This window comes from Coregonus clupeaformis, chromosome 10, assembly GCF_020615455.1.
Source record: "Coregonus clupeaformis isolate EN_2021a chromosome 10, ASM2061545v1, whole genome shotgun sequence".
NCBI classification, from domain to species: domain Eukaryota; kingdom Metazoa; phylum Chordata; class Actinopteri; order Salmoniformes; family Salmonidae; genus Coregonus; species Coregonus clupeaformis.
The window spans coordinates 26,429,273-26,456,750 of record NC_059201.1 but is presented as its reverse complement, the minus strand read 5'-3'; the positions used below and the strand labels follow the sequence as shown (position 1 = coordinate 26,456,750).

The window sequence follows — 27,478 nt, the reverse complement described above, 5'->3', positions numbered from 1 at the left end:
GAAAAGTGCAAATCAATCCCAGAACAACAGCAAAGGACCTTGTGAAGATGCTGGAGGAAACAGGTTCAAAAGTATCTATATCCACAGTGAAACAAGTCCTATATCGACATAACCTGAAAGGCCGCTCAGCAAGGAAGAAGCCACTGCTCCAAAACCGCCATAAAAAAGCCAGACTACGGTTTGCAAATGCACATGATGACACAGATCATACGTTTTGGAGAAATGTCCTCTGGTCTGATGAAACAAAAATAGAACTGTTTGGCCATAATGACCATCGTTATGTTTGGAGGAAAAAGGGGGTCGCTTGCAAGCCGAAGAACACGATCCCAACCGTGAAGCACGAGGGTGGCAGCATCATGCTGTGGGGGTGCTTTGCTGCAGGAGGGACTGGTGCACTTCACAAAATAGATGGAATCATGAGGAAGGAAAATTATGTGGATATATTGAAGCAACATCTCAAGACATCAGTCAGGAAGTTAAAGCTTGGTCGCAAATGGGTCTTCCAAATGGACAATGACCCCAAGCATACTTCAAAGGTTGTGGCAAAATGGCTTAAGGACAACAAAGTCAAGTTATTGGAGTGGCCATCACAAAGCCCTGACCTCAATCCTATAGAACATTTGTGGGCAGAACTGAAAAAGCGTGTGCGAGCAAGGAGGCCTACAAACCTGACTCAGTTACACCAGCTCTGTCAGGAGGAATGGGCCAAAATTCACCCAACTTATTGTGGGAAGCTTGTGGAAGGCTACCCGAAACGTTTGACCCAAGTTAAACAATTTAAAGGCAATGCTACCAAATACTAATTGAGTGTATGTAAACTTCTGACCCTGTCACGAGTTGCTGTAGGTAGGTGTGGTGTGGAATCAGGCGCAGGACGCAGAAGTAAAGTCCAACAAAATACTTTAGTAGATCACACAAAAATAATCCAAAACCAGCCCGGAGGCGAGAAAAGCGCGCACAGGCGTACACAAACGGGCGCACTAAACAAGTGCGTAATCTTCTCCTAAATACAAAACAAGGAGGTAAGCTACAAAATAGCGCACCAAAATACAGGTAGCGCAGCAACACGACAAGGAACAATTACACACAACACCTAACTAACAACAAGGAACTAAATAGGGTGCTTAATGAGACATAACACAAAACAGGTGTGACAAACAGACAAAACCAATCAAACAAGAAACATAGAACGGTGGCAGCTAGTACTCCGGAGACGACGACCGCCGAAACCTGCCCGAACAAGGAGGAGGGGCCGCCTCGGCCGAAACCGTGACAGACCCACTGGGAATGTGATGAAAGAAATAAAAGCTGAAATAAATCATTCTCTCTACTATTATTCTGACATTTCACATTCTTAAAATAAAGTGGTGATCCTAACTGACCTAAGACAGGGAATTTTTACTAGGATTAAATGTCAGGAATTGTGAAAACCTGAGTTTAAATGTATTTGGCTAAGATGTATGTAAACTTCCGACTTCAACTGTATATATTTAAAATATTGCTAATATAAAACAAATATTAGTGAAAAAAAAAGTTGAGATTGTCCCTGAGCTCTAAAATAGCTACATTTTCTCTCTGCCCCATGGCAAAATAAATAAATCATTGGGTTGGGGTTGGGCCTTTGCTCAGTCTGAGCGAGGGGGAGAGGGCGCCGCGAAACTGCGCTATGCCACTGGCGCACACACGCATTAAAAGATCAATTCTGCAGGGGTGCATGGCTCCTGCTGCACACTGAGTGATTGATCCAGCAGAACAACGGGAGGATGTGTTTGGCACAGTGAGCTTCCATGCTCACACACACACAGAGACCCTCCATGCTCACATACACAGAGAGCCCATCCATGCTCACACACAGAGACCATCCATGCTCACACACACACAGAGAGACCATCCATGCTCACATACACAGAGAGACCATCAATGCTCACACACACAGAGAGACCATTCATGCTCACACACTCAGAGAGACCATCCATGCTCACACACACAGAGAGACCATCCATGCTCACACACACAGAGAGACCATCCATGCTCACACACACATAGAGACCATCCATGCTCACACACACAGAGACCATTCATGCTCACACACACAGAGACCATCCATGATCACACACACATAGAGACCATCCATGCTCACACACAGAGACCATCCATGATCACACACACACAGAGACCATCCATGCTCACACACACACAGAGACCATCCATGCTCACACACACATAGAGACCATCCATGCTCACACACACAGAGAGACCATCCATGCTCACACACACATAAAGACCATCCATGCTCACACACACAGAGAGACCATTCATGCTCACACACACAGAGAGACCATCCATGCTCACACACACAGAGAGACCATCCATGCTCACACACACATAGAGACCATCCATGCTCACACACACAGAGAGACCATCCATGATCACACACACAAAGAGACCATCCATGCTCACACACACACATAGAGACCATCCATGCTCACACACATAGAGACCATCCATGCTCTCACACACACAGAGACAATCCATGTTCACACACACACATAGTGATCGTCCGTGCTCACACACGCAGCGTTATTATCCATGCTCACACACATAGCGAAAGGCCGTGCTCACACATACAGGAGGTGGAATCGTCTGCAGAACACTTCCCCTAAACCCATCCAGCTAGCAGACTCACCACTGTCTGCTATAAAGGAGGAGTATGTGTACACCTACACTTAGGGCGGGTGGCGAGAGCACACAGTAATAAACACGCGCACACACACTTTGATGAGTTCTGGCTACCTTCCTGGAGAGGTCACACAGCTTAGCCTAGAATCCTACACAACACAGCCTGCCCCATGACCCCAACACAGCACAGAGGGCAGCGGTCAAAGAATGAAGGTTAGAGCAGGATGGGAGAAATAAATGTTCCCTCTTCCTCTCTCCCTCTGTCTCCCTCTCCTTTCCTGATTTCTCTAGACAACAAACAATGGGTTTACCACAGTCTTAAGTGGTACGATTGTAGCAACACTGTAGCAACACTGTAGCAACAATGCATAAACCATTTTTTATTAGGATGAAATGTAAATCACCCTGGGCTGAATATGGGCGGTAGAGACAGGCCTGAGTGAGACAACACCTCACTTCTCTCTCCCTTCCAATTTCCTCTTTATGGTGGACACATTCCAAATAACATGCATTAATTATCCCCACGGCGGGGAGATGGAGGTCTAATCCACCGCTAAATGCATGAGGAATGGCTATTAACATAAGTCACATTCTCCGGTGTCCGATTGCCAGGGAGGGCTCGCCGCACAACTAAATCTTACATTAAGTAAATGCGTTAGTTCTCCCCTCATCACCACCACCTCCTCCATGATTTATGCAAGTTCCGCACAGTTTAATTCAGTTAAGGATGTGTCTGCCCTGTTCCCAGCGGTTATTACAAGTGTAGAGGGCTGTAAAGACCAACGGCAAGCAGGCAGGGCTGGAGCAGGGCTGGAGTGGTTTAGTGGGCCTTTCCATGGATTCTGACAACAGGTTTCATAAAGCCTGGCTGTGCCGTGCACTCCCTAATGTGACCCACATAGTGGAGGTGCCCAGGGAGCAGACAGAGAATAAAAACGGAAATGACAATCTGAAAGAAAAGGAGGAGAGATGGAGGGGGAGGGGGGAAGGGGAGAGAACAAGAGAGAGAATGAGTGGGAGGGGAATGATGGAGAAAAAGAAAGAAAGCGAGAGAGAGAGAGAGAAAGAGAGAGAGAATGAAAGGGAAATAGATGGAGATTGAGATAAATAATAAAAAGACTGAGAGAACAGGAAGGAGTGATGAGAGGAGGAAGAATGGCTGAGACGAGAGTGGCTGTGGTACATGAGACGATAATATTCCGTTAATAACGGGCAGCCCTCGAAGAAAAGAACCGCTAAGTCTCTCCTCTGTTCTCTCCTCCGCTGTCCCTTATTCTCCCTCCCTCTATCAGCAGGCAGGAATCCCACCCTCCTGCTCCTCCTCATTAAATCCCAGCCCCCATTGGAACACAGTGGCAGGATATTAAAAGAGCTGTGGGTGTTTAAAATGCCAGCGCTGCTGCTCTGGGGGGCGGCTCTGCTCCTTACGTTGATGTTTCACAGTGCTAGTTTCAAGGTCAAACTACCAACAGTGTCACTACAGTAAGTCTCCACATGCAGTCTAATATGCAGCCAATTTACCATAATTTGTCAGTCAATCTCATCAGTTTCTGCATTATCACTGTGTGTGGTAAAGATGTGTGCGTGTGCTTGTGTATGTGCCTGTGTGTGTGTGCGGGTGTGGTGTAGAGTAACTGACCAGTTTGTGTTGGCTGTCGGTGATGTGCGTTTCCTCGTAGGACTCGTCGTGTTTCGTCCAGCTGTAGGAGATGAGGAAGGAGATAATTGGCGGGTGGTAGGTGAACTCTGGCCGGGTCCATCGCACCACCAGGGCCGTGTGGTTCAGATGCTGCACCTTCATGTTGATGGGAGCACTGCTGCACACTGAGAGAGGGAGAGGGGGAGGGAGAGAGGGAGAGAGAGCGAGAGAGAGAGAGAGAGAGGTGAGGTGAGGTGAGGGGAGGGAGGGAGGGAGGGAGGGAGGGAAATTAGATGGGAAAAAGAAAGAGGGGAATGTGGTTCTTACACTGTGGTCCCACAACAATCTGCCAGAGGATAGAAGAACCGATCAAACACACACACATGCATGGACACACAGATATATGTACTGTATACTCTCGACACATACATAGAGTACATGTAGACACTTAGCCGAGAGTGATGAGGAGAGAGACATGCTGAGGAGAGAGAGATGTGTGTGTTATCAGTGCTTTGAGGCAGTTGTGTCATGGAGTCATGGAGTCGTTCCACCAGACAGTAGCATCGGTCTGAGGGCTAACACAATACAGGCACTCATATATACCTTCCTCCAGGCCTCCCATCTAGGTTTCATATCTCCCTATTCCCTATATGTATGTATGCCTCCATACAACATGTAGTGGATCTGCTCAGCAGTGATGTTGTTTCCTCATGTGGCCACTAGATGTCTCTATTTGACCAGTATGAGCAGTCCCCAGTCCGCAGCTCTGCATGGCGTTACCATGGCATCACAGGCAGCCAGGCAGCTCCATGGATCTGTACCCTCCACAGCAGAAGGGTTCATCTCTGGACATGTCAGGAAGCTGAAGACTTTAATTACTTCAATAATCAAACCCTGTTTTATTCAAAGGGAAATCTTCCGGAGATCTGCTTTATTTCTCCCATAATCCCCTCACATGAACAGATGTCATCCACACCTAGTAAAGACAGATGGAGGGGACTGAGGAACCAAATGCTGCCTACATTCTTATCATCAGCATCATTATTACTAATAGCCCGAGGATGAATACAACACATGATCTAAACAAACATCCTTGATATGTGTGAGTACACTATATTTGTGGAATGATAAAGTATGCTCAAGCATAACAATAGCCTATTATGTGTTGTGTGTGACAAAATTAATTAGTCATAAATATCAGCAATGCGGTTATCAATTAATATCCAGATGAATAGTCCCATGTAGTTTGGCATTACTAAAGTGATGAGTCACTCCCCTCTCCCCCTGTACTGCTGCCTGGCTGGGCCAATGGAACCTGTTTGACCTCCACACACACATGGTGTCCTCTAGATAACACCCAGCTGTGGTGGGTCAGCCTGCACTGTCACTCTCTCTGCGCGTGTGTGTGTGTGTGTGAGTGAGTGAGTGAGTGAGAGAGAGAGAGAGAGAGAGAGAGAGAGAGAGAGAGAGAGAGAGAGAGAGAGAGAGAAAGAGAAGTGAATGTGAGGTAGTAGGTAAGGGGTGTCTCTGTGATGAAAGGTATAAGAGGATCTCTCAATCACCCCTCCCAGGCCCCAAAGCCCCTCAGGACTCTATGACAGATGGGAACGTTAGCACAAAAGAGTACACACACACACATGCACGCACACACACAAACACGCACGCACACACACAAACACACACACACACACACACACACAGGGGACAGGTAGCGATGGCAAAGGATATCATTCTTTCGTTCTAGCCCCCAAAGAAGAAAGGAGGTCTCTTAAGAGATGTGAGAGGCAGTTTAAAGGAGGAAGGTGATCTGTGGCCCTGCGGCTTCCTGACCATGCTGGTAGATGAACGGCTAATAGAAAGGAGTGAGAGAGCCAGCTACCTTATGACTTATTGGAACCTCAAAGAGCTTCAGGAGGTTACTCACACAACCGTGAGTTAATAACTGTGTAATAACTATACAGTAGTCTACAAGGAAGATGTTCAATATTCAAGTTTTGTGTAAAGTGGACTGTCCATGGCCTGTCGGACGTAATACCTGACTTAACCCCATGGCCAGAAACCCTACTCATTGTGTAGTGATGATGAACACTGACCTGCGTATGTGTTACACCATGGCTTCCCTTTCCTTGTCGTCTCTTCAAATCCTAACTAGGGAAATGGATCCAACCCTAGACCCCCATCCCCTTCTAAGCCCACTCCAAACCCTTGTGTTTTTGAGACTGATCAGTTCTGGGTTAATTCACCCCAGCTAAAAAAAATATTGGAAGGAACGACAGCCATCACACACTCTCCATCCCAATTATCATCCACCCCTCCATCCCTCCCTCCATTCCATCACTGTGCCGCCAATCAAGAGCTGATTGACTCTCTACTAGACACTAACAAAAAACCCATCATATGTGGCCCCATGCCCTCTCTGAATCGTGGCATTGAACGCTTTAGCAGGATTCTTGCTCTTCACAACTGGCTACGTGATTATTGCAGCTCAATGGGTGTAACTCTTCTTGACAATTTCGATACCTTTTGAAAACAAAACACATTTTATAAGGAGGATGGGATCCACCCAAATCATTTGGGTTCTTGGATTCTTTCACAGCATTATAAGGCTGCGTTGAGACAATGACTTAACAATGACCCAAGCCCAACTCAGCTAATCCCTACCATTGTGACGCAGAGTTGTCAAAAGGCTTCAGCAAATGTACATTACACCAGGGGCGTTGGTAGACACAATATAAGTAACCTAATTGATGTCCCTCTAACTGCCCTGAATGCCTCTGCTGATCCTACAGCTATTGTATGCAGTAATCATGTGCCTAAGAACCAGACGTATACTGTTAGCACTGAGCCGGTGTGCCCGAGGAGGAAGTCCACTGTGTGCAGTTCACCCTGCACTAACATAAATAACATGAGCACATCTACTGCTGCTAAGCTGCCCAGTAAAGCAATAAAAACAAGTAAGCATCCCAGAAGAAAAGTGCTCAAAATAGCCAACGTTAACATATGTAGCTTAAGAAACAAGGTTCATGAAATCAATAATTTGCTAGTAACAGATGACATTCATATTCTGACTATCTCTGAAACTCACTTAGATAATACCCTTGATAATACAGTGGTAGCAATACAAGGTTATAACATTTACAGAAAATATAGAAATGCCAATGGTGGAGGTGTTGCTGTTTATATTTAGAACCACATTCCTGTGAAGATTAGAGAGGATCTCATGTTAAATACTGTTGAAGTAATATGGCTACAGGTTAATCTGCCTCACCAAAAGCCCATTCTGGTGGGAAGCTGCTATAGACCACCAAGAGCTAACGGTCAGTATCTGGATAACATGTGTGAAATGCTTGATAATGTATGTGATATCAATAGAGAGGTATACTTTCTGGGTGATTTAAATATTGACTGGCTTTCATCAGGCTGCCCACTCAAGAGAAAGCTTCAAACTGTAACCAGTGCCTGCAACCTGGTTCAGGTTATCAGTCAACCTACCAAGGTAGTTACAAACAGTACAGGAATTAAATCATCAACATGTATTGATCATATCTTTACTAATGCTGCAGAGATTTGTTTGAAAGCAGTATCCAAATCCATTGGATACAGTACCTTGCAAAATAATTCATCCCCCTTGGCGTTTTTCCTATTTTGTTGCATTACAACCTGTAATTGAAATTGATTTTTATTTGGATTTCATGTAATGGACATACAGAAAATAGAAATGAAAAAAATAACTTGTTTCAAAAAAGTATAAAAAATAAATAACGGAAAAGTGGTGCGTGCATATGTATTCACCCCTTTTGCTATGAAGCCCCTAAAAAAGATCTGGCACCACCAAGCAAGCAGCACAATGAAGACCTAGGAGCTCTCCAAACAGGTCAGGGACAAGGTTGTGGAGAAGTACAGATCAGGGTTGGTTATAAAAAAATATCAGAAACTTTGAACATCCCACGGAGCACCATTAAATCCATTATTAAAAAATTGAAAGAATATGGCACCACAACAAACCTGCCAAGAGAGGGCTGCTCACCAAAACTCATGGACCAGGCAAGGAGGGCATTAATCAGAGAGGCAACAAAGAGACCAAAGATAACCCTGAAGGAGCTGCAAAGCTCCACAGCGGAGATTGGAGTATCTGTCCATAGGACCACTTTAAGCCGTACACTCCACAGAGCTGGGCTTTACGGAAGAGTGGCCAGAAAAAAGCCATTGCTTAAAGAAAAAAATAAGCAAACACAGTGTTCGCCAAAAGGCATGTGGGAGACTCCCCAAACATATGGAAGAAGGTACTCTGGTCAGATGAGACTAAAATTGAGCTTTTTGCCCATCAAGGAAAATGCTATGTCTGGCGCAAACCCAACACCTCTCATCACCCCGAGAACACCATCCCCACAGAGAAGCATGGTGGTGGCAGCATCACGCTGTGGGGATGTTTTTCATTGGCAGGGACTGGGAAACTGATCAGAATTGAAGGAATGATGGATGGCGCTAAATACAGGGAAATTCTTGAGGGAAACCTGTTTCAGTCTTCCAGAGATTTGAGACTGGGACGGCGGTTCACCTTCCAGCAGGACAATGACCCTAAGCATACTGCTAAAGAAACACTCGAGTGGTTTAAGGGGAAACATTTAAATGTCTTGGAAAAAGCCCAGAGAATCTGTGATATGACTTAAAGATTGCTATACATCAGTGGAACCCATCCAACTTGAAGGAGCTGGAGCAGTTTTGCCTTGAAGAATGGCTCTACAAAGTATTGCTTTGGTGGGGGTGAATAATTATGCACACTCAAGTTTTCTGTTTTTCGTCTTATTTCTTGTTGTTTCACAATAAAAAATATTTTGCATCTTCAAAGTGGTAGGCATGTTGTGTAAATCAAATGATACAACCCCCCCAAAAATCCATTTTAATTCCAGGTTGTAAGGCAAGGGGGGTGAATACTTTCGCAAGCCACTGTATAGTGATCACAATATAGTAGCCATATCTAGGAAAACCAAAGTTCGAAAGGCTGGGCCTAAAATTATGTATAAGAGGTACACGTCAACTATGACAGACAAATTGAGATTTTTTTTCCCAGAAAATCACATTGTAGGATTTTTAATGAATTTATTTGCAAATTATGGTGGAAAATAAGTATTTGGTCACAAAAATCTAATCAAATCAAATTTTATTGGTCACATGCGCCGAATACAACAGGTGCAGACATTACAGTGAAATGCTTACTTACAGCCCTTAACCAACAGTGCATTTATTTTAAACAAAAAAAGTAAGAATAAAACAACAACAAAAAAAAGTGTTGAGAAAAAAAAGAGCAGAAGTAAAATAAAGTGACAGTAGGGAGGCTATATATACAGGGGGGTACCGTTGCAGAGTCAATGTGCGGGGGCACCGGCTAGTTGAGGTAGTTGAGGTAATATGTACATGTGGGTAGAGTTAAAGTGACTATGCATAAATACTTAACAGAGTAGCAGCAGCGTAAAAAGGATGGGGTGGGGGGGCAGTGCAAATAGTCCGGGTAGCCATGATTAGCTGTTCAGGAGTCTTATGGCTTGGGGGTAGAAGCTGTTGAGAAGTCTTTTGGACCTAGACTTGGCACTCCGGTACCGCTTGCCGTGCGGTAGCAGAGAGAACAGTCTATGACTAGGGTGGCTGGAGTCTTTGACAATTTTGAGGGCCTTCCTCTGACACCGCCTGGTATAGAGGTCCTGGATGGCAGGAAGCTTTGCCCCAGTGATGTACTGGGCCGTACGCACTACCCTCTGTAGTGTCTTGCGGTCGGAGGCCAAGCAGTTGCCATACCAGGCGGTGATGCAACCAGTCAGGATGCTCTCGATGGTGCAGCTGTATAATTTTTTTGAGGATCTGAGGACCCATGCCAAATCTTTTTAGTCTCCCTGAGGGGGAATAGGCTTTGTCGTGCCCTCTTCACGACTGTCTTGGTGTGTTTGGACCATGATAGTTCGTTGGTGATGTGGACACCAAGGAACTTGAAGCTCTCAACCTGTTCCACTACAGCCCCGTCGATGAGAATGGGGGCGTGCTCAGTCCTATTTTTTTCCCTGTAGTCCACAATCATCTCCTTTGTCTTGGTCACGTTGAGGGAGAGGTTGTTGTTCTGGCACCACACGGCCAGATCTCTGACCTCCTCCCTATAGGCTGTCTCATCGTTGTCGGTGATCAGGCCTACCACTGTTGTGTCGTCGGCAAACTTAATGATGGTGTTGGAGTCGTGCCTGGCCATGCAGTCATGGGTGAACAGAGAGTACAGGAGGGGACTGAGCACGCACCCCTGAGGGGCCCCCGTGTTGAGGATCAGTGTGGCAGATGTGTTGTTACCTACCCTTACCACCTGGGGGCGGCCCGTCAGGAAGTCCTACAAACCTACAAACAAGCAAGATTTCTGGCTCTCACAGACCTGTAACTTCTTCATTAAGAGGCTCCTCTGTCCTCCACACGTTACCTGTATTAATGGCACCTGTTTGAACTTGTTATCAGTATAAAAGACACCTGTCCACAACCTCAAACAGTCACACTCCAAACTCCACTATGGTCAAGACCAAAGAGCTGTCAAAGGACACCAAAAACTAAATTGTAGACCTGCACCAGGCTGGGAAGACTGAATCTGCAATAGGTAAGCAGCTTGGTTTGAAGAAATCAACTGTGGGAGCAATTATTAGGAAATGGAAGACATACAAGACCACTGATAATCTCCCTCGATCTGGGGCTCCACGCAAGATCTCACCCTGTGGGGTCAAAATGATCACAAGAACGGTGAGCAAAAATCCCAGAACCACACGGGGGGACCTAGTGAATGACCTGCAGAGAGCTGGGACCAAAGTAACAAAGCCTACCATCAGTAACACACTACGCCGCCAGGGACTCAAATCCTGCAGTGCTAGACGTGTCCCCCTGCTTAAGCCAGTACATGTCCAGGCCCGTCTGAAGTTTGCTAGAGTGCATTTGGATGATCCAGAAGAGGATTGGGAGAATGTCATATGGTCAGATGAAACCAAAATATAACTTTTTGGTAAAAACTCAACTCGTTGTGTTTGGAGGACAAAGAATGCTGAGTTGCATCCAAAGAACACCATACCTACTGTGAAGCATGGGGGTGGAAACATCATGCTTTGGGGCTGTTTTTCTGCAACGGGACCAGGACGATCCATGTAAAGGAAAGAATGAATGGGGCCATGTATCGTGAGATTTTGAGTGAAAACCTCCTTCCATCAGCAAGGGCATTGAAGATGAAACGTGGCTGGGTCTTTCAGCATGACAATGATCCCAAACACACCGCCCGGGCAACGAAGGAGTGGCTTCGTAAGAAGCATTTCAAGGTCCTGGAGTAGCCTAGCCAGTCTCCAGATCTCAACCCCATAGAAAATCTTTGGAGGGAGTTGAAAGTCTGTGTTGCCCAGCGACAGCCCCAAAACATAACTGCTCTAGAGGAGATCTTCATGGAGGAATGGGCCAAAATACCAGCAACAGTGTGTGAAAACCTTGTGAAGACTTACAGAAAACGTTTGACCTGTGTCATTGCCAACAAAGGGTATATAACAAAGTATTGAGAAACTTTTGTTATTGACCAAATACTTATTTTCCACCATAATTTGCAAATAAATTCATTAAAAATCCTACAATGTGATTTTCTGGATTTTTTTTTTCATTTTGTCTGTCATAGTTGACGTGCACCTATGATGAAAATTACAGGCCTCTCTCATCTTTTTAAGTGGGAGAACTTGCACAATTGGTGGCTGACTAAAAACGTTTTCCCCCACTGTATACAGTTGAAGTCGGAGGTTTACATACACCTTAGCCAAATACATATAAACTCAGGTTTTCACAATTCCTGACATTTAATCATAGTAAGAATTCCCTGTCTTAGGTCAGTTAGGATATCCACTTTATTTTAAGAATGTGAAATGTCAGAATAATAGTAGGGAGAATGATTTATTTCAGCTTTTATTTCTTTCATCACATTCCCAGTGGGTCAGAAGTTTACATACACTCAATTAGTATTTGGTTGCATTGCCTTTAAATTGTTTAACTTGTGTCAAACGTTTCGGGTAGCCTTCCACAGCTTCCCACAATAAGTTGGGTGAATTTTGGCCCATTCTTCCTGAGCTGGTGTAACTGAGTCAGGTTTGTAGGCCTCCTTGCTCGCACACGCTTTTTCAGTCCTGCCCACAAATATTCTATAGGATTGAGGTCAGGGCTTTGTGAAGTATGCTTGGGGTCATTGTCCATTTGGAAGACCCATTTGCGACCAAGCTTTAACTGCCTGACTGATATCTTGAGATGTGGCTTCAATATATCCACATAATTTTCCTTCCTCATGATTCCATCTACTTTGTGAAGTGCACCAGTCCCTCCTGCAGCAAAGCACCCCCACAGCATGATGCTGCCACCCCCGTCCTTCACGGTTGGGATGGTGTTCTTCGGCTTGCAAGCGTCCCCCTTTTTCCTCCAAACATAACGATGGTCATTATGGCCAAACAGTTCTATTTTTGTTTCATCAGACCAGAGAACATTTCTCCAAAACGTATGATCTGTGTCATCATGTGCAGTTGCAAACCGTAGTCTGGCTTTTTTATGGCGGTTTTGGAGCAGTGGCTTCTTCCTTGCTGAGCGGCCTTTCAGGTTTTGTCGATATAGGACTCGTTTTACTGTGGATATAGATACTTTTGTACCTGTTTCCTCCAGCATCTTCACAAGGTCCTTTGCTGTTGTTCTGGGATTGATTTGCACTTTTCGCACCAAAGTACATTCATCTCTAGGAGACAGAACGCGTCTCCTTCCTGAGCGGTATGACGGCTGCGTGGTCCCATGGTGTTTATACTTGCGTACTACTGTTTGTACAGATGAACGTGTTACCTTCAGGCGTTTGGAAATTGCTCCCAAGGATGAACCAGACTTGTGGAGATCTACAGTTTTTAGCTGATTTATTTTTATTTTCCCATGATGTCAAGCAAAGAGGCACTGAGTTTGAAGGTAGGCCTTGAAATACATCCAAAGGTACACCTCCAATTGACTCAAATTATGTCAATTAGCCTATCAGAAGCTTCTAATGCCATGACATAATTTTCTGGAATTTTCCAAGCTGTTTAAAGGCACAGTCAACTTAGTGTATGTAAACTTCTGTCCCACTGGAATTGTGATACAGTGAATTATAAATGAAATAATCTGTCTGTAAACTATTGTTGGAAAAATTACTTGTGTCATGCACAAAGTAGATGTCCTAATCGACTTGCCAAAACTATAGTTTGTTAACAAGAATTTGTGGAGTGGTTGAAAAACAAGTTTTAATGACTCCAACCTAAGTGTATGTAAACTTCCGACTTCAACTGTATTTTGGTCCGTGGTGTGTAATGAGGAGCAAACAGACACTGCACTTGACACATTTATGAAATTGCTTATTCCAGTTACTAATAAGTATGCACCCATTAAGAAAATGACTGTAAAAACTGTTAAATCCCAATGGATTGATGAGGAATTGCAAAATGTTATGGTTGAGAGGGATGAGGTGAAAGGAATGGCAAATAAGTCTTGCTGCACAACCGATTGGCAAACGTATTTCAAATTGAGAAATCATGTGACTAAACTGAATAAAAAGAAGAAGAAACAACACTATAAAACAAAGATAAATGACATAAAGAATGATAGTAAAACATTTTGGAGCACCTTAACATGACATTTTGGGAAAAAAGGCAAACTCAGCTCCATCATTCATTGAATCAGATGGCTCATTCATCACAAAACCAACTCATATTGCCAACGACTTTAATGATTTTTTCATTGGCAAGATTAGCAAACTTAGGCATGACATGCCAGCAACAATTGCTGACACTACATATCCAAGTATATCTGACCAAATTATGTGGTCCTCTGTAGCTCAATTGGTAGAGCATGGCGCTTGTAACGCCAGGGTAGTGGGTTCGATCCCCGGGACCACCCATACGTAAAAATGTATGCGCACATGACTGTAAGTCGCTTTGGATAAAAGCGTCTGCTAAATGGCATATTATTATTATAAAGACAAACGTTGTAATTTTGAATTCCGTAAAGTGAGTGTGGAAGAGGTGATTTTTTTGTTGTTGTCTATCAACAATGACAAGCCACCGGGATCTGACAACTTGGATGGAACAATACTGAGCATAATAGCAAATGATATTGCCACTCCTATTTGCCATATTTTCAATTTAAGCCTACTAGAATGTGTGTGCCCCCAGGCTTGGAGGGAAGCAAAAGTAATTCCGCTACCTAAGAATAGTAAAGCCCCCTTTACTGGCTCAAATAGCCAACCAATTAGCCTGTTACCAACCCTTAGTAAACTATTTGAAAAAATGGTGTTTGACCAGATACAATGCTATTTTACAGTAAACAAATAGACAACAAACTTTCAGCATGCTTATAGAGAAGGACATTCAACAAGCACAGCACTTACACAAATGACTGATGATTGGCTGAGAGAAATTTATGATAAAAAGATTGTGGAGGCTGTTTTGTTAGACTTCAGTGTGGCTTTTGACATTATCGATCATAGTCTGCTGCTGGAAAAACGTATGTGTTATGGCTTTACTCCACCTGCTATATTGTGGATACAGAGTTACCTGTCTAACAGAACACATGGGTGTTCTTTAATGGAAGCCTCTCCAACATAATCCAGGTAGAATCAGAAATTCCCCAGGGCAGCTGTCTAGGCCCATTACTTTTTTTCAATCTTTACTAATGACATGCCACTGGCTTTGAGTAAAGACAGAGTGTATGCGGATGACTCAACACTATACATATCAGCTACTACAGCGACTGAAATAAGTGCAACACTTAACAAAGAGTTGCAGTTAGTTTCAGAGTGGGTGGCAAGGAATGAGTTAGTCCTACATAGAGCCATGACTACAAAGAACTATATTCCACATCAGGTAACTGATGAAAGCAGTAGAATCAGATTTAAAAAACAGATACAATTACACCTTATGGAACAGCGGGGACTGTGAAGCAAAAAAAAACATAGGCACAGACATATGCATACACACATGATAACATACGCTCTATACACACACGTACACATGGATTTTGTGTTGTAGATATGTGATAGTGGAGTAGGGGCCTGAGGGCTGTGAAATCTGTTATAAATGTATTGTAATTGTCACGACTTCCGCTGAGGCTGCCTCCCCTCCTTGTTCGGGCAGGCTTCGGCGCTCGTCGTCACCGGCTTACTAACCACTGCCACTCCTATATTCATCATTCCATTTGTCTTGTCTTGTCATTACACACGCCTGGTTCTTATCCCCTCGTTAGTCCGTGTATAAGTGTTCCCTCTGCCCCCTTGTCCTTGTGGGTAGAATAGCTCTTTGTCCAGAGGCTTACAAGTAGTCAGTTCTTCATTGCATTGCATAGCATACCTTTCTGCTTTGCGTTTCAAGGGTAGAGGGGATGGAGTAAAGGACTTCCGGCATACATTTACATTTTAGTCATTTAGCAGACGCTCTTATCCAGAGCGACTTACAGTTAGTGAGTGCATACATTTTTTCATACTGGCCCCCCGTGGGAAACGAACCCACAACCCTGGCGTTGCAAGCGCCATGCTCTACCAACTAAGCTACAGGGGACCCACGAGCGCATGTACACACACACACACACACACACACACACACACACACACACACACACACACACACACACACACACACACACACACACACACACACACACACACACACACACACACAGAAAGTTATTGTGTGTAATGCAGCAGGCTGTGTAGTGGAGTGAATAGGTGGCGTATGGCCCATTGTTATGATGTTTGTCTTCACTCTTTTTCCCTCCTCTCCTCTCCTCTCCTCTCCTGTTCTGTTCATTTCTCCCCTCAGTCTGACAGATGCACCCCCAGAAAATGTGCACAACCGCAGCTTTCAAGGACACCTCATATTGCCTGTGTGCATTACAGTAATTTGTGTGGGTCCATGTACAGTATGTGTGTGTGTGTGCTTGTGTGTGTGTGTGTGTGTTGGGGGACTGTATGTGTGTGTCTTTATTTTCTATATTGACATTAAAACTGAAGGTTGGGGACAGAAAAGCAGCCTAGCTGGTTTGGTCATGCAGCTCAGACAGATGCTAGCTGACTGTGGGAGAGGGTCACAGGAGACTTGAGGCATGTAGCCACACACACTCCCTGCCATGTTGTAAGACATAATGTACTAGAACCAGTAATGAGCCAGTAAAAGACTGGCCACTGGTGTACTGTATGGTAGGGGAGTAACACTCCTCGTTTGTCCTAAACCACCAGAGAATATTCCAAAACGGCAGAGTCAGGATATGTTGGATTGTACCTTAGGGATTCTGAGGCATCGGCATTTTGGCATGAGCAAGTGTTCACTGGAGAGCAACAATGTGCAGTGCTCCAATCTGTGAATTGAATTTGACTCTGAAAACAAAAACAATTCTGAAAACATTTACATTTACATTTCAGTCATTTAGCAGACGCTCTTATCAAGAGCGACTTACAAATTGGTGCATTCAACTTAGGATAGCCAGTGGGACAACCTGGGGGGGGGGGGTGTAGAAGGATTACTGTTAGACTATTCCAGGTATTCCTTAAAGAGGTAGGGTTTCAAGTGTCTCCGGAAGGTGGTCAGTGACTCTGCTGTCCTGGCGTCGTGGGGGAGCTTGTTCCACCATTGGGGTGCCAGAGCAGCTAATAGCTTTGACTGGGCTGAGCGGGAACTGTGCTTCCGTAGAGGTAGGGGGGCTAGCAGGCCAGAGGTGGATGAATGTAGTGCCCTCGTTTGGGTGTAGGATCAGAGCCTGAAGGTAAGAAGGTGCCGTTCCCCTCACAGCTCCGTAGGCAAGCACCATGGTTTTGTAGTAGATGCGAGCTTCAACTGGAAGCAGGTGGAGTGTGCGGAGGAGCGGGGTGACATGAGAGAACTTGGGAAGTTTGAACACCAGACGAGCTGCAGCATTCTGGATAAGTTGTGGTTTAATGGCACAGGCAGGGAGCCCAGCCAACAGCGAGTTGCAGTAATCCAGACGGGAGATGACAAGTGCCTGGATTAGGACCTGTGCCGCTTCCTGTGTAAGGCAGGGTCGTACTCTCCGAATGATGTAGAGCATGAACCTACAGGATCGGGTCACCGCCTTGATGTTAGCGGAGAACGACAGGGCGTTGTCCAGGGTCACGCCAAGGTTCTTTGCACTCTGGGAGGAGGACACAATGGAGTTGTCAACCATGATGGCGAGATCATGGAGCGGGAAGTCGTTCCCTGGGAGGAAGAGCAGCTCCGTCTTGCCGAGGTTCAGCTTGAGGTGGTGATCCGACATCCACACTGATATGTCTGCCAGTCATGCAGAGATGCAATTCGCCACCTGGTTATCAGAAGCGGGAAAGGTGAAAATGAATTGGGTGTCATCTGCGTAACAATGATAGGAGAGACCATGTGAGGATATGACAGAGCCAAGTGACTTGGTGTATAGAAGGAATAGGAGAGGGCCTAGAACTGAGCCCTGGGGGACACCAGTGGTGAGAGTGCGTGGTGCAGAGACAGATTCTCGCTACGCCACCTGGTAGGAGTGACCTGTCAGGTAGGACAAGAGTGAGCAGCGCCGGAGATGCCCAACCCGGAGAGGGTGGAGAGGAGGATCTGATGGTTCACATTATCAAAGGCAGCAGATAGGTCTAGAAGGATAAGAGCAGAGGAGAGAGAGTTAGCTTTAGCAGTGCGGAGTGCCTCCGTGACACAGAGAAGAGCTGTCTCAGTTGAATGACCAGTCTTGAAACCTGACTGGTTTGGATCAAGAAGGTCATTCTGAGAGAGATAGCAGGAGAGTTGGCTAGAGACGGCACGCTTTGGAGAGAAAAGAAAGAAGGGATACTGGTCTGTAGTTGTTGACATCGGAGGGATCGAGTGTAGGATTTTTGAGGAGCGGTGCAACTCTCATTCTCTTGAAGACGGAAGGGACATAGTCAGCGGTCAAGGATGAGTTGATGAGCGAGGTGAGGTAAGGGAGAAGGTCTCCGGAAATGGTCTGGAGAAGAGAGGAGGGGATAGGGTCAAGCGGGCAGGTTGTTGGGTGGCCGGCCGTCACAAGTTGCAAGATTTCATCTGGAGAGAGAGGGGAGAAAGAAGTCAAATCATAGGGTAGGGCAATGTGAGCAGGACCAGCGGTGTCATTTGACATAATAAATGAGGATCGGATGGCGTTAACCTTCTTTTCAAAATGGTTGACGAAGTCATCCACAGAGAGGGAGGAGGGAGGGGGAGGAGGAGGAGGATTCAGCAGGGAGGAGAACGTGGCAAAGAGCTTCCTAGGGTTAGAGGCATAGGCTTGAAATTTAGAGTGGTAGAAAGTGGCTTTAGCAGCAGAAACAGAGGAAGAAAATGTAGAGAGGAGGGAGTGAAAAGATGACAGGTCCGCAGGGAGTCTAGTTTTCCTCCATTTCCGCTTGGCTGCCCGGAGCCCTGTTCTGTGAGCTCGCAATGAGGCATCAAGCCACGGAGCAGGAGGGGAGGACCAAGCCGGCCGGGAGGATAGGGGACATAGAGAGTCAAAAGATGCAGAAAGGGAGGAGAGGAGGGTTGAGGAGGCAGAATCAGGAGATCGGAGGGAGAAGGATTTAGCAGAAGGAAGACATTTTTACATTTTACATTTTAGTCATTTAGCAGACGCTCTTATCCAGAGCGACTTACAGTTAGTGAGTGCATACATTATTTTTTTTATTTTTCATACTGGCCCCCCGTGGGAATCGAACCCACAACCCTGGCGTTGCAAACACCATGCTCTACCAACTGAGCTATATCCCTGCCGGCCATTCTCTTCCCTACCCTGGACGACGCTGGGCCAATTGTGCGCCACTCCATGGGTCTCCCGGTCGCGGCCGGCTACCACAGAGCCTGGAATCGAACCAGGATCTCTAGTGGCACAGCTAGCACTGCGATGCAGTGCCTTAGACCACTGCGCCACTCGGGAGGAAGAGATGATAGGATGGAAGAGGAGAGAGTAGCGGGAGCGAGAGAGCGAAGGTTGCGACGGCACATTACCATCTGAGTAGGGGCAGAGTGAGTAGTGTTGGAGGAGAGCGAGAGAGAAAAGGATACAAAGTAGTGGTCGGAGACTTGGAGGGGAGTTGCAGTGAGATTAGTAGAAGAACAGCATCTAGTAAAGATGAGGTCAAGCGTATTGCCTGCCTTGTGAGTAGGGGGGGCGGTGAGAGGGTGAGGTCAAAAGAGGAAAGGAGTGGAAAGAAGGAGGCAGAGAGAAATTAGTCAAAGGCAGACGTAGGGAGGATAAAGTCACCCAGAACTGTGAGGGGTGAGCCATCCTCAGGAAAGGAACTTATCAAGGCGTCAAGCTCATTGATGAACTCTCCAAGGGAACCTGGAGGGCGATAAATAATAAGGATATTAAACTTGAATGGGTTAGTGACTGTGACAGCATGGAATTCAAATGAGGAGATAGACAGATGGGTCAGGGGGAAAAGAGAGAATGTCCACTTGGGAAAGATGAGGATTCCTGTGCCACCGCCGCGCTGACCAGATGCTCTTGGGGTATGCGAGAACACATGATCAGACGAGGAAAGAGCAGTAGGAGTAGCAGTGCTTTCTGTGGTAATCCATGTTTCCATCAACAGTAAGAAGTCGAGGGACTAGAGGGTAGCATAGGCTGAGATTAACTCTGCCTTGTTGGCCGCAGAACGGCAGTTCCAGAGGCTGCCGGAGACCTGGAACTCCACGTGGGTCGTGCGCGCAGGGACCACCAGATTAGAGTGGCAGCAGCCACGCTGTGTGAAGCGTTTGTATGGCCTATGCAGAGAGGAAAGAACAGGGATAGAAAGACACATAGTTGACAGGCTACAGAAAAGGCTACAATAATGCAAAAGAGATTGGAATAAAATTAACTAAACATCTGGGGAAGCGAGAGAGCGGGGCCTCCCTCACTTACCTTTCACTGAAACACTCAAATATAACTCTCCCAACTTCCACTTTAGACATTATAATTGTTGTAAACTACAGCGGTTCAATGTTTCTAGGAATAGACTCTAACTTAGTTTATTCAGCTAGCTAACTTCGTACAGTATTCTTCCATGAAAACCGCCCAGGGCACCGTATCCTATGATGCCATAGCTAACTAGCATGCTAGCATCCAATAACACACGGTTTAGCACCAATACTTGGTTACAACAAACTACCAATAGTGTGTTAACACACTAAACAGATCATTCGTGTCCGTGTCTAGTTCCTTTCATAACGCAGAAATAATTAAACGTTGGCTAGCTAGCACAAAGTCAGTCATGCTAGCTACACAAGTGGACTACACATCTCGAATGTTCAGAAAGTGAAGCGTTGCGTTGCAAAATTCTCATTGACTAAAATGATATTGTATTTAGTTGCTACAGTACTGCTAGCTGGTAGTGTTGGCTAGCTAGCAATGGCTGCGGTGTTGACTTTGTTTGAAAAAACGGCGTCGCTGCGAACGAATGTAGCTGGCTAAAATGATATTGTATTTAGTTGCTACAGTACTGCTAGCTGGTAGTGTTGGCTAGCTAGCAATGGCTGCGGTGTTGACTTTGTTTGAAAAAACGGCGTCGCTGCGAACGAATGTAGCTGGCTAGCTAACCTCGATAGTTTCTCTATACTACACCTTTATCTTTGATACAAAGACAACTATGTAGCTAGCTAACATTACACTAATCAAATCGTTCCATTGTAATGTAATGTGTCATTTACCTGCGGAGCGAAGTACAGCATGACTACTCACTCCAGGAGCCACCCAACAGATCATTCGTGTCCGTGTCTAACGTTGTGTAAAGTTTTGGGGTTAGTTTTGACAGTTTGAGTGAGTACGTCGTCAACTTATTCAGCCAGTTAGTTAGCTAGCTAGAATAGTTAGCATATTAGCTAGCCATTGCTCTCTGTCAACGAACCAACCCTTCCTCCCACGGTATGAAACATACAGAGAGAGCCAAGCTAACGTTAACTAGTCACCCATGTCTTGAATTCCTTTTGAACGACTCTGGTTATCAGTATGTAAATAAGAATAAATGTAGGTTACAACTTACCCTTAGTAGCTACTGTTAGCTAGTTAAGTGTAAAGCTAGCTACTGAATCAATTTAGCCAGTTCGCGTCTGTCCCAATGGAGAGAAAGCTTCTCCAAACATTACAGCTAGGTCATTCCAGCTATTGTTTAGTTAGCGATCCAGGTAGCAACAAGCTAGCTACATTTCGAGTACAGTAGCTACTAACTACCTAACGTTAACGCTTCAGATAATGAGGTTAGAAAAACAGCTGAATGGTAGGTAGCTAGCTGGCATAATTACAGGTACTCTTAAGCGTGAAATAACATTGGAAACAACTATCCACAGTTGCTAATAGTTACCAGTAGCTACCCGCTAGCTAGCTAGCTTTATTGGTCCAGGTAGTGGGTTAGCTAGCCTCGTGCTTCACCGGGCTCAGCCGAATACAATACTTACCTACAATAATTACCTACAATAACTACCTAGATAAACTATCTACAATACCTAACTACAATACCTACCTACAATCTAAATACATGGTTTAAGCTTTACTCAACACCATATAAAGAAGAAGCCAAGCTTACCTCCCGCTTAGAGAAACACAACTTCACCCCATCACCACCTGCTTCATCCTTATTTTATGTTTCTCTAGGACTCATACGTCATTGGTTGGAGGCGTCAAATTAGTGAGCAGCTGCTCTTGTGATCATTGTCACGAAATTCCACCTCCGACACTGCCAAAACAACCGCTATGCAGATGTCAGCTAAAGCAGATATTTTATGTTTCTCTCCTCAGTGTTACTTAGAATAAGAAGCACTTGGATTGGACTGTAACCAGGATGCGCAGTATCCAATGGTGTGTGAGGTCCCGCCCTACCTTTGGATGCCTCGGTTCCGTACGGGTTTCCCAGGCTGTCCGTCAGGTCAGGTAGCCAGGCGTCTCTGACTGCGGACTTGAAGACGTCACGATTGTCGAGGCTCTGGATTGGCCGGAAGTTGCTCCTCAGGTACTCCACAGACTTCACATGGTCCTGCTGCTCTGTGGTGAAGATGGAGTAGAACGCCTCCAGCTAAAAGAGAGAGAGAAAGAGAGAGTAAGAGAGAGAGAAAGAGAGAGAGGTAGAGAAAGAGAGAGAGATAGAGGGAGGATGAAGGAAAACACACACACATTAGGGAGGAGAGAAATGACTGAACTGTTCATTTGTTCATGGCATCTTTCTAGCAGCTCCTTTTATCCTTTGTCCATACATGTGTAATGATGTGATCTTGTTTCTAGCTGTAAGGCTGTGGGGCTGTGGGGCTGTGGGGCTGTGGGGCTGAGGGGCTGTGGGGCTGAGGGGCTGAGAGGCTGAGAGGCTGAGAGGCATGCAGGGCCAAGCTAGCCCAGCCTAATCAGGGGAATAGTGTTTGTGAGGCAAACACAAAAACATGACCAGCTGTCCGCCTCCTCTCCTCTCCTCAGCCCAGAGAAGAACAACCACAACTACAAATTAACCACTCTTTCTGACCAGGTGCTAAAACCTAGGGAATAATCATAATAATCTGTTGAGCGGTTTAAGAGCTGTCATTTCAGATGATGAAAGTAATGTCTGGGAGTATCTGTCCATCAACATCATGATGGCATGCTAACGGCTAAAGAAACAATGTGAGCTGAGACTGCTCAAGTGAAAAACACAGTCGATTTAGAGTGAAAACAGGCGGAAAGAGAGAGAGAGAGCGAAAGAGAGAGAGAGAGCGAGAGAGAGAGAGAGAGAGAGAGAGAGAGAAGAAAGATATATAGATAGATAGATGGCTAGATGTAAGGGGGAGGTGCTCATTTCCTTAGTGAGTGTGTGAGAGGTTGTGGGATAAACAAGCGGTCGGTATGGTTACAGAAAGAGGGTTGGAATCATAGAGATCCTATTCAATTAAAGTATTTTAATTCCTAACTCTATGGTTGGAATACTTCCCTGTCTGCTCTGCTCTATGTCTATTTACTAAGCAGACTGAGACTGGAGGCCTGGGGAATACTCAGGTCGATGACTGCACCTCACAGTGGCTGTGGAGAGTAAGTGTGTGTGAGTGTGTGTGTGTGCACCACAAATCTCCCTCATCTGACACTATAGAAATGTTGTGTTCCAGCAGATTTGGAACATAATGTACCTTCTAATCTAAAGTCGGCCATGTCCTTTAATCTTCAGGCTGCATTAGCCATCATGGCTGATCTGTTGAATATCGTAGCATCCAGCCCTGGCACAGACCATACAGCCCACGCCAGGCCGTGTCAAAGCAATACCCTGCTCTCCACCAAATCTCTTAATCAGACTACAATCTGCTAATCCCTAATATGGCAACACCCCCTTAAAAACAGGTTATTAGGATTTGAATCACTTCCAGGTCTGCCGAAGGATTTCTTTGTGTGGAAATCACAGCGCGATTGGAGACTAATCCTTCCAGGAGTGACATTGCACATCAAGCAAAAACGCCATCACACATGTGCACACACACACACTTCTGTGACTGGTGAGAAAGGCCTCTGTGATGGGGAGAGCAGGGGGTTAAGTGGCCTGGCGTGGCAATAGCCGTTACAGCTGGGTGTGCGATGTCCACACACACACACATGCACAAGATCCAGATGTTACAAATGGAAGCATTTTAGGCGGCGCTGTCGCTGTGGAATAGCTGAGCATCGATCTGCTGTAAAAGCCACCCCTAAGCTACGTCTGTCACTCCCAATGACCTACTTCCACCACTGATCAAGAACAAAAGACAAAGATGGAGGGAGGGAGAGAGAGAGAGAGAGAGAGAGAGAGAGAGAGAGAGAGAGAGAGAGAGAGAGAGAGAGAGAGAGAGAGAGAGAGAGGGAGGGAGGGAGGGAGGGAGAGAGAGAGAGAGAGAGAGAGGGAGGGAGAGAGAGAGATGAAGACAGACAGGGGAGAGGGAGTGCACTGTGTCTTCTTTCCACGTTCTTTCATCTTGGCCAATTATGTTTTTTTTAAACCACAGGACAGAAAAAGTGGTATAGACTTCAAAGCCGAGTTAAAAATGTTAAAAAAGACTGACTAATGGTCAGGGGTAAACATCCGGAGGATAGAAGATAGGAACAATAATGCTACGGGATCCCACTGAAGGGAAGGAAGGACGTGCTTCCTGGATGGATGGATAGAGCTTCTGCTGAAGTCACTTCCCCTTTAAGTCCCTGTCCTGCTCATTCCATGCCTCAAACATCCCCCTGGTTTTGTGTCGATCAGGGTAGCTAGCTAGCTCCCTGCCTCTCGGGAAAGTTTTAAAAAATACTTCTTATACCAGGAAAGTATGTTTAATTGTTGACTGGATCTCAGGCCAAATCAAATAATCCAAAAGGTCAGGCTCAGAGTTCCTCCATGCTGCTTTTCATCTTCTCTACTCTGCCTCTCCACTCTCTTATAATTCAGAGGATGACAACAGACAAATCCCGTCTATTACCCTGCTATTGGACACCTGCTATCTTCTGAGGAAGCAACATTCACTGTGAGCTCCCATAAACACCCTATTGTAAAACAAGGGGGAACCAGGAAGGTATGACTATGAATGTATTGCTGGTTTTATTAAAGGGGCAATCTGCAGTTGTCCACATATTTTTGGACTTTAATTAATGATTTGACCCATTGATTCTTGAAGAATATAACTTATAAATGCCTCATGAGCTTAGTTCAACTGTCGTACCCCACCAGATCCCAAAATACAAGCTGGTTTTACCCCAATGTTAGTAAACAAAGTAAATGTAAACAAACACTGTATAGCCTCAAAACATGGTTAAATCTAGAATGTTTGATATCATGGATGGTCAGTCCTTGCATCCAACGCTCTGTCTATGAATTTGAGAGTGGATAAATTTCTCTAGCTTCATCCCTCCACGTTTTACCAAAACAGTGGTGGGGAAAACAGTTTGTTATTGTTTCAACTGCGGATTGCCCTTTAGAGTTTTAAGTGTATGTGATAGTCTTATTGCTAGTCGTACTGTGCATGCAGCTGCTATGACTGCCCACTTTTCTGCTAGCTTTTGGGGGTACAAAGACCTATGTACCAGTGTGCCATTTTGCATTCAGCACTAGGACTATGCTGTTGCCTATGGGTGGTTAATCTTCAGCTGAGCTCTATGTAGCAGCCAGTATGTTATCTAGCCAGTCAGAATGTAAGGGGAATATGAAGCATGCTAACGGTAAGCTAGTGGTATTCAAGTGGTATAAAGCTGTATCTAGGAGTGACCTATCTTTCTGTGGGCCCAGAGCCAGGCAGCTCCTCTCTTCCACAGCTCCAGAGCTGTCTGGGCCTTGACTAAGCTCTGGCAGATAAACATGATTAATGCTGACCCACAGAGCACGGTGACAGGGGGCAACGCTCGGCCACCCCTCAACACCACAGCCCACACATTTCCTCTCTCACAGTCCTTTTCCTCCTCTCTCTCTCCTTCTTTCGTTCTCTCTTTCTTTTCCCCTTTCCCTCTCCATTTAACTCTCTCTCTCTCTCTCTCTCTCTCTCTCTCTCTCTCTCTCTCTCTCTCTCTCTCTCTCTCTCTCTCTCTCTCTCTCTCTCTCTCTCTCTCTCTCTCTCTCTCTCTCTCTCTCTCTCTCTCTCTCTCTCTCTCTCTCTCTCTCTCTCTCTCTCTCCTCTCTCTCTCTCTCTCTCTCTCTCTCTCTCTCTCTCTCTCTCTCTCTCTCTCTCTCTCTCTCTCTCTCTATATATATATATATATATCTTCTTCTCCCTCTCCTGCTGTGTCCCCTTATATAAAGCCAATACTTCTTCCACATTTGGCTTCCTCCAGTCGCACTCTTAAGCAAACTAATTTGGCCTCATTAGAATGTAAGTCTGCCAAATGTTCCCTGGACTGTTGGGAGGAGATATGGGGAGAGGAGTCGAGAGAAGGGCCATGTGAGGACAGACACTGCACCATCACATTACTGACCATGTCTGTGCCAACCCAATCACAAATACAGACATCACACATTAGATATGTGAGCAAATTACAGCTCTTGGAAGGAGGAGGCCATTAGTGAAGAAAGACGCCAGTGTTTGTGTGTGTGTGTTTGTGTGTGTGTGAGTGTGTTTGTTTGTTTGTGTGTGTGTGTGTGTGTGTGTGTGTGTGTGCGCACATGTGAGAGAGAGAGTGACTCACCTGTTTATAGGAGAGGAACACAGGTCTGTTGAAGACGATCCACTCGACCACCTTGCTGCAGGGTGGGGTGGTGAGAGAACCTGTGTAGCGGTAATAACTCCCCAATGATGACGGCAACAGGTCTCTCAGAACAAAGGGCTCCAGGAAGGTTTCTTTCTCTGGGGGAGAACAAGCACAGGGATACAAGGAATCAGTTTTGACCATTCAATCACAGCCACATACACATGTAGCATAACAGTATGTCCATACTGCAATGCTGGAGAATGAGAAAATGTATTTATTGATGTAAACGGTGTCATGGGGAAAATGTGTTCTCATTGTCAATGAATCATTGTGTATAATATGGCCCTCTAGTGCTGATGCAAGTAGTCAACCATGTTGGCAACCAATTAATATCATTGATCTCCTCTACAGATTATTCAACCAGGCCTGAGTCAGAGCTCACATGTGTAACCACTGGATCTGTCCCCAGTGTCCTGGGATACATCAGAACCCAAAGTGTATTTTGGAAAGGACCACTCAAGCTAAACACAAATATCTGGTGAATCCGACAAAGGGCAAAACCGACCCACTTCCCTCCAAAATCCTGTTGTGATGGCAATGCTTATCAGTCAAAGAGAACAACGGCAGCCTGACACACACCCAGGATAAAGATAAACGTAGCTGGGGCAAACCTCTTGTGCCATAACTTCTCAACCAACAATGAGGCGTTCCCTCCCAAATAGAGATAACAGTATAAATAACGTCAAAGATGGGGTTGAAGAAACAAAACAGAATGACTGCTACCCCACATTTTCAATACATAACTAAACTGGGAATCCTATTGAGCAGGGATGAAAAAGGGGCTTAGCGTGCTAGCAATGCGCCGCGGAGCTGCATCAGATTGGAAGTGAATGGGAGAGCTGGGGGATTAAAGCCAATGCTGGAGAATAGAGGACACAGGCACAGTGGTAGGGAAGGGGCTATACTGCTACCACCACAGCTGTACCACTAGCTAGGCTCACATACTGTACTGTAGTC

General features: G+C 45.5%; 1 protein-coding gene across 3 annotated transcripts in view; it reads right to left on the bottom strand.

Moving 5' to 3' along the window:
- LOC121574943 (receptor-type tyrosine-protein phosphatase gamma) overlaps window positions 1-27,478 on the bottom strand; it is a 401,205-nt gene that overhangs the window by 55,584 nt on the left and 318,143 nt on the right. For all 3 annotated transcript variants that reach the window (XM_041887647.2, XM_041887648.2, XM_041887649.2), the window contains exons 7-9: window positions 26,459-26,616; window positions 22,199-22,391; window positions 4,319-4,503 (exon numbers count right to left, since the gene is read on the bottom strand). In XM_041887647.2, the coding sequence (XP_041743581.2) occupies window positions 4,319-4,503; window positions 22,199-22,391; window positions 26,459-26,616 (536 nt within the window). The remainder of the gene's footprint in view (window positions 1-4,318; window positions 4,504-22,198; window positions 22,392-26,458; window positions 26,617-27,478) is intronic.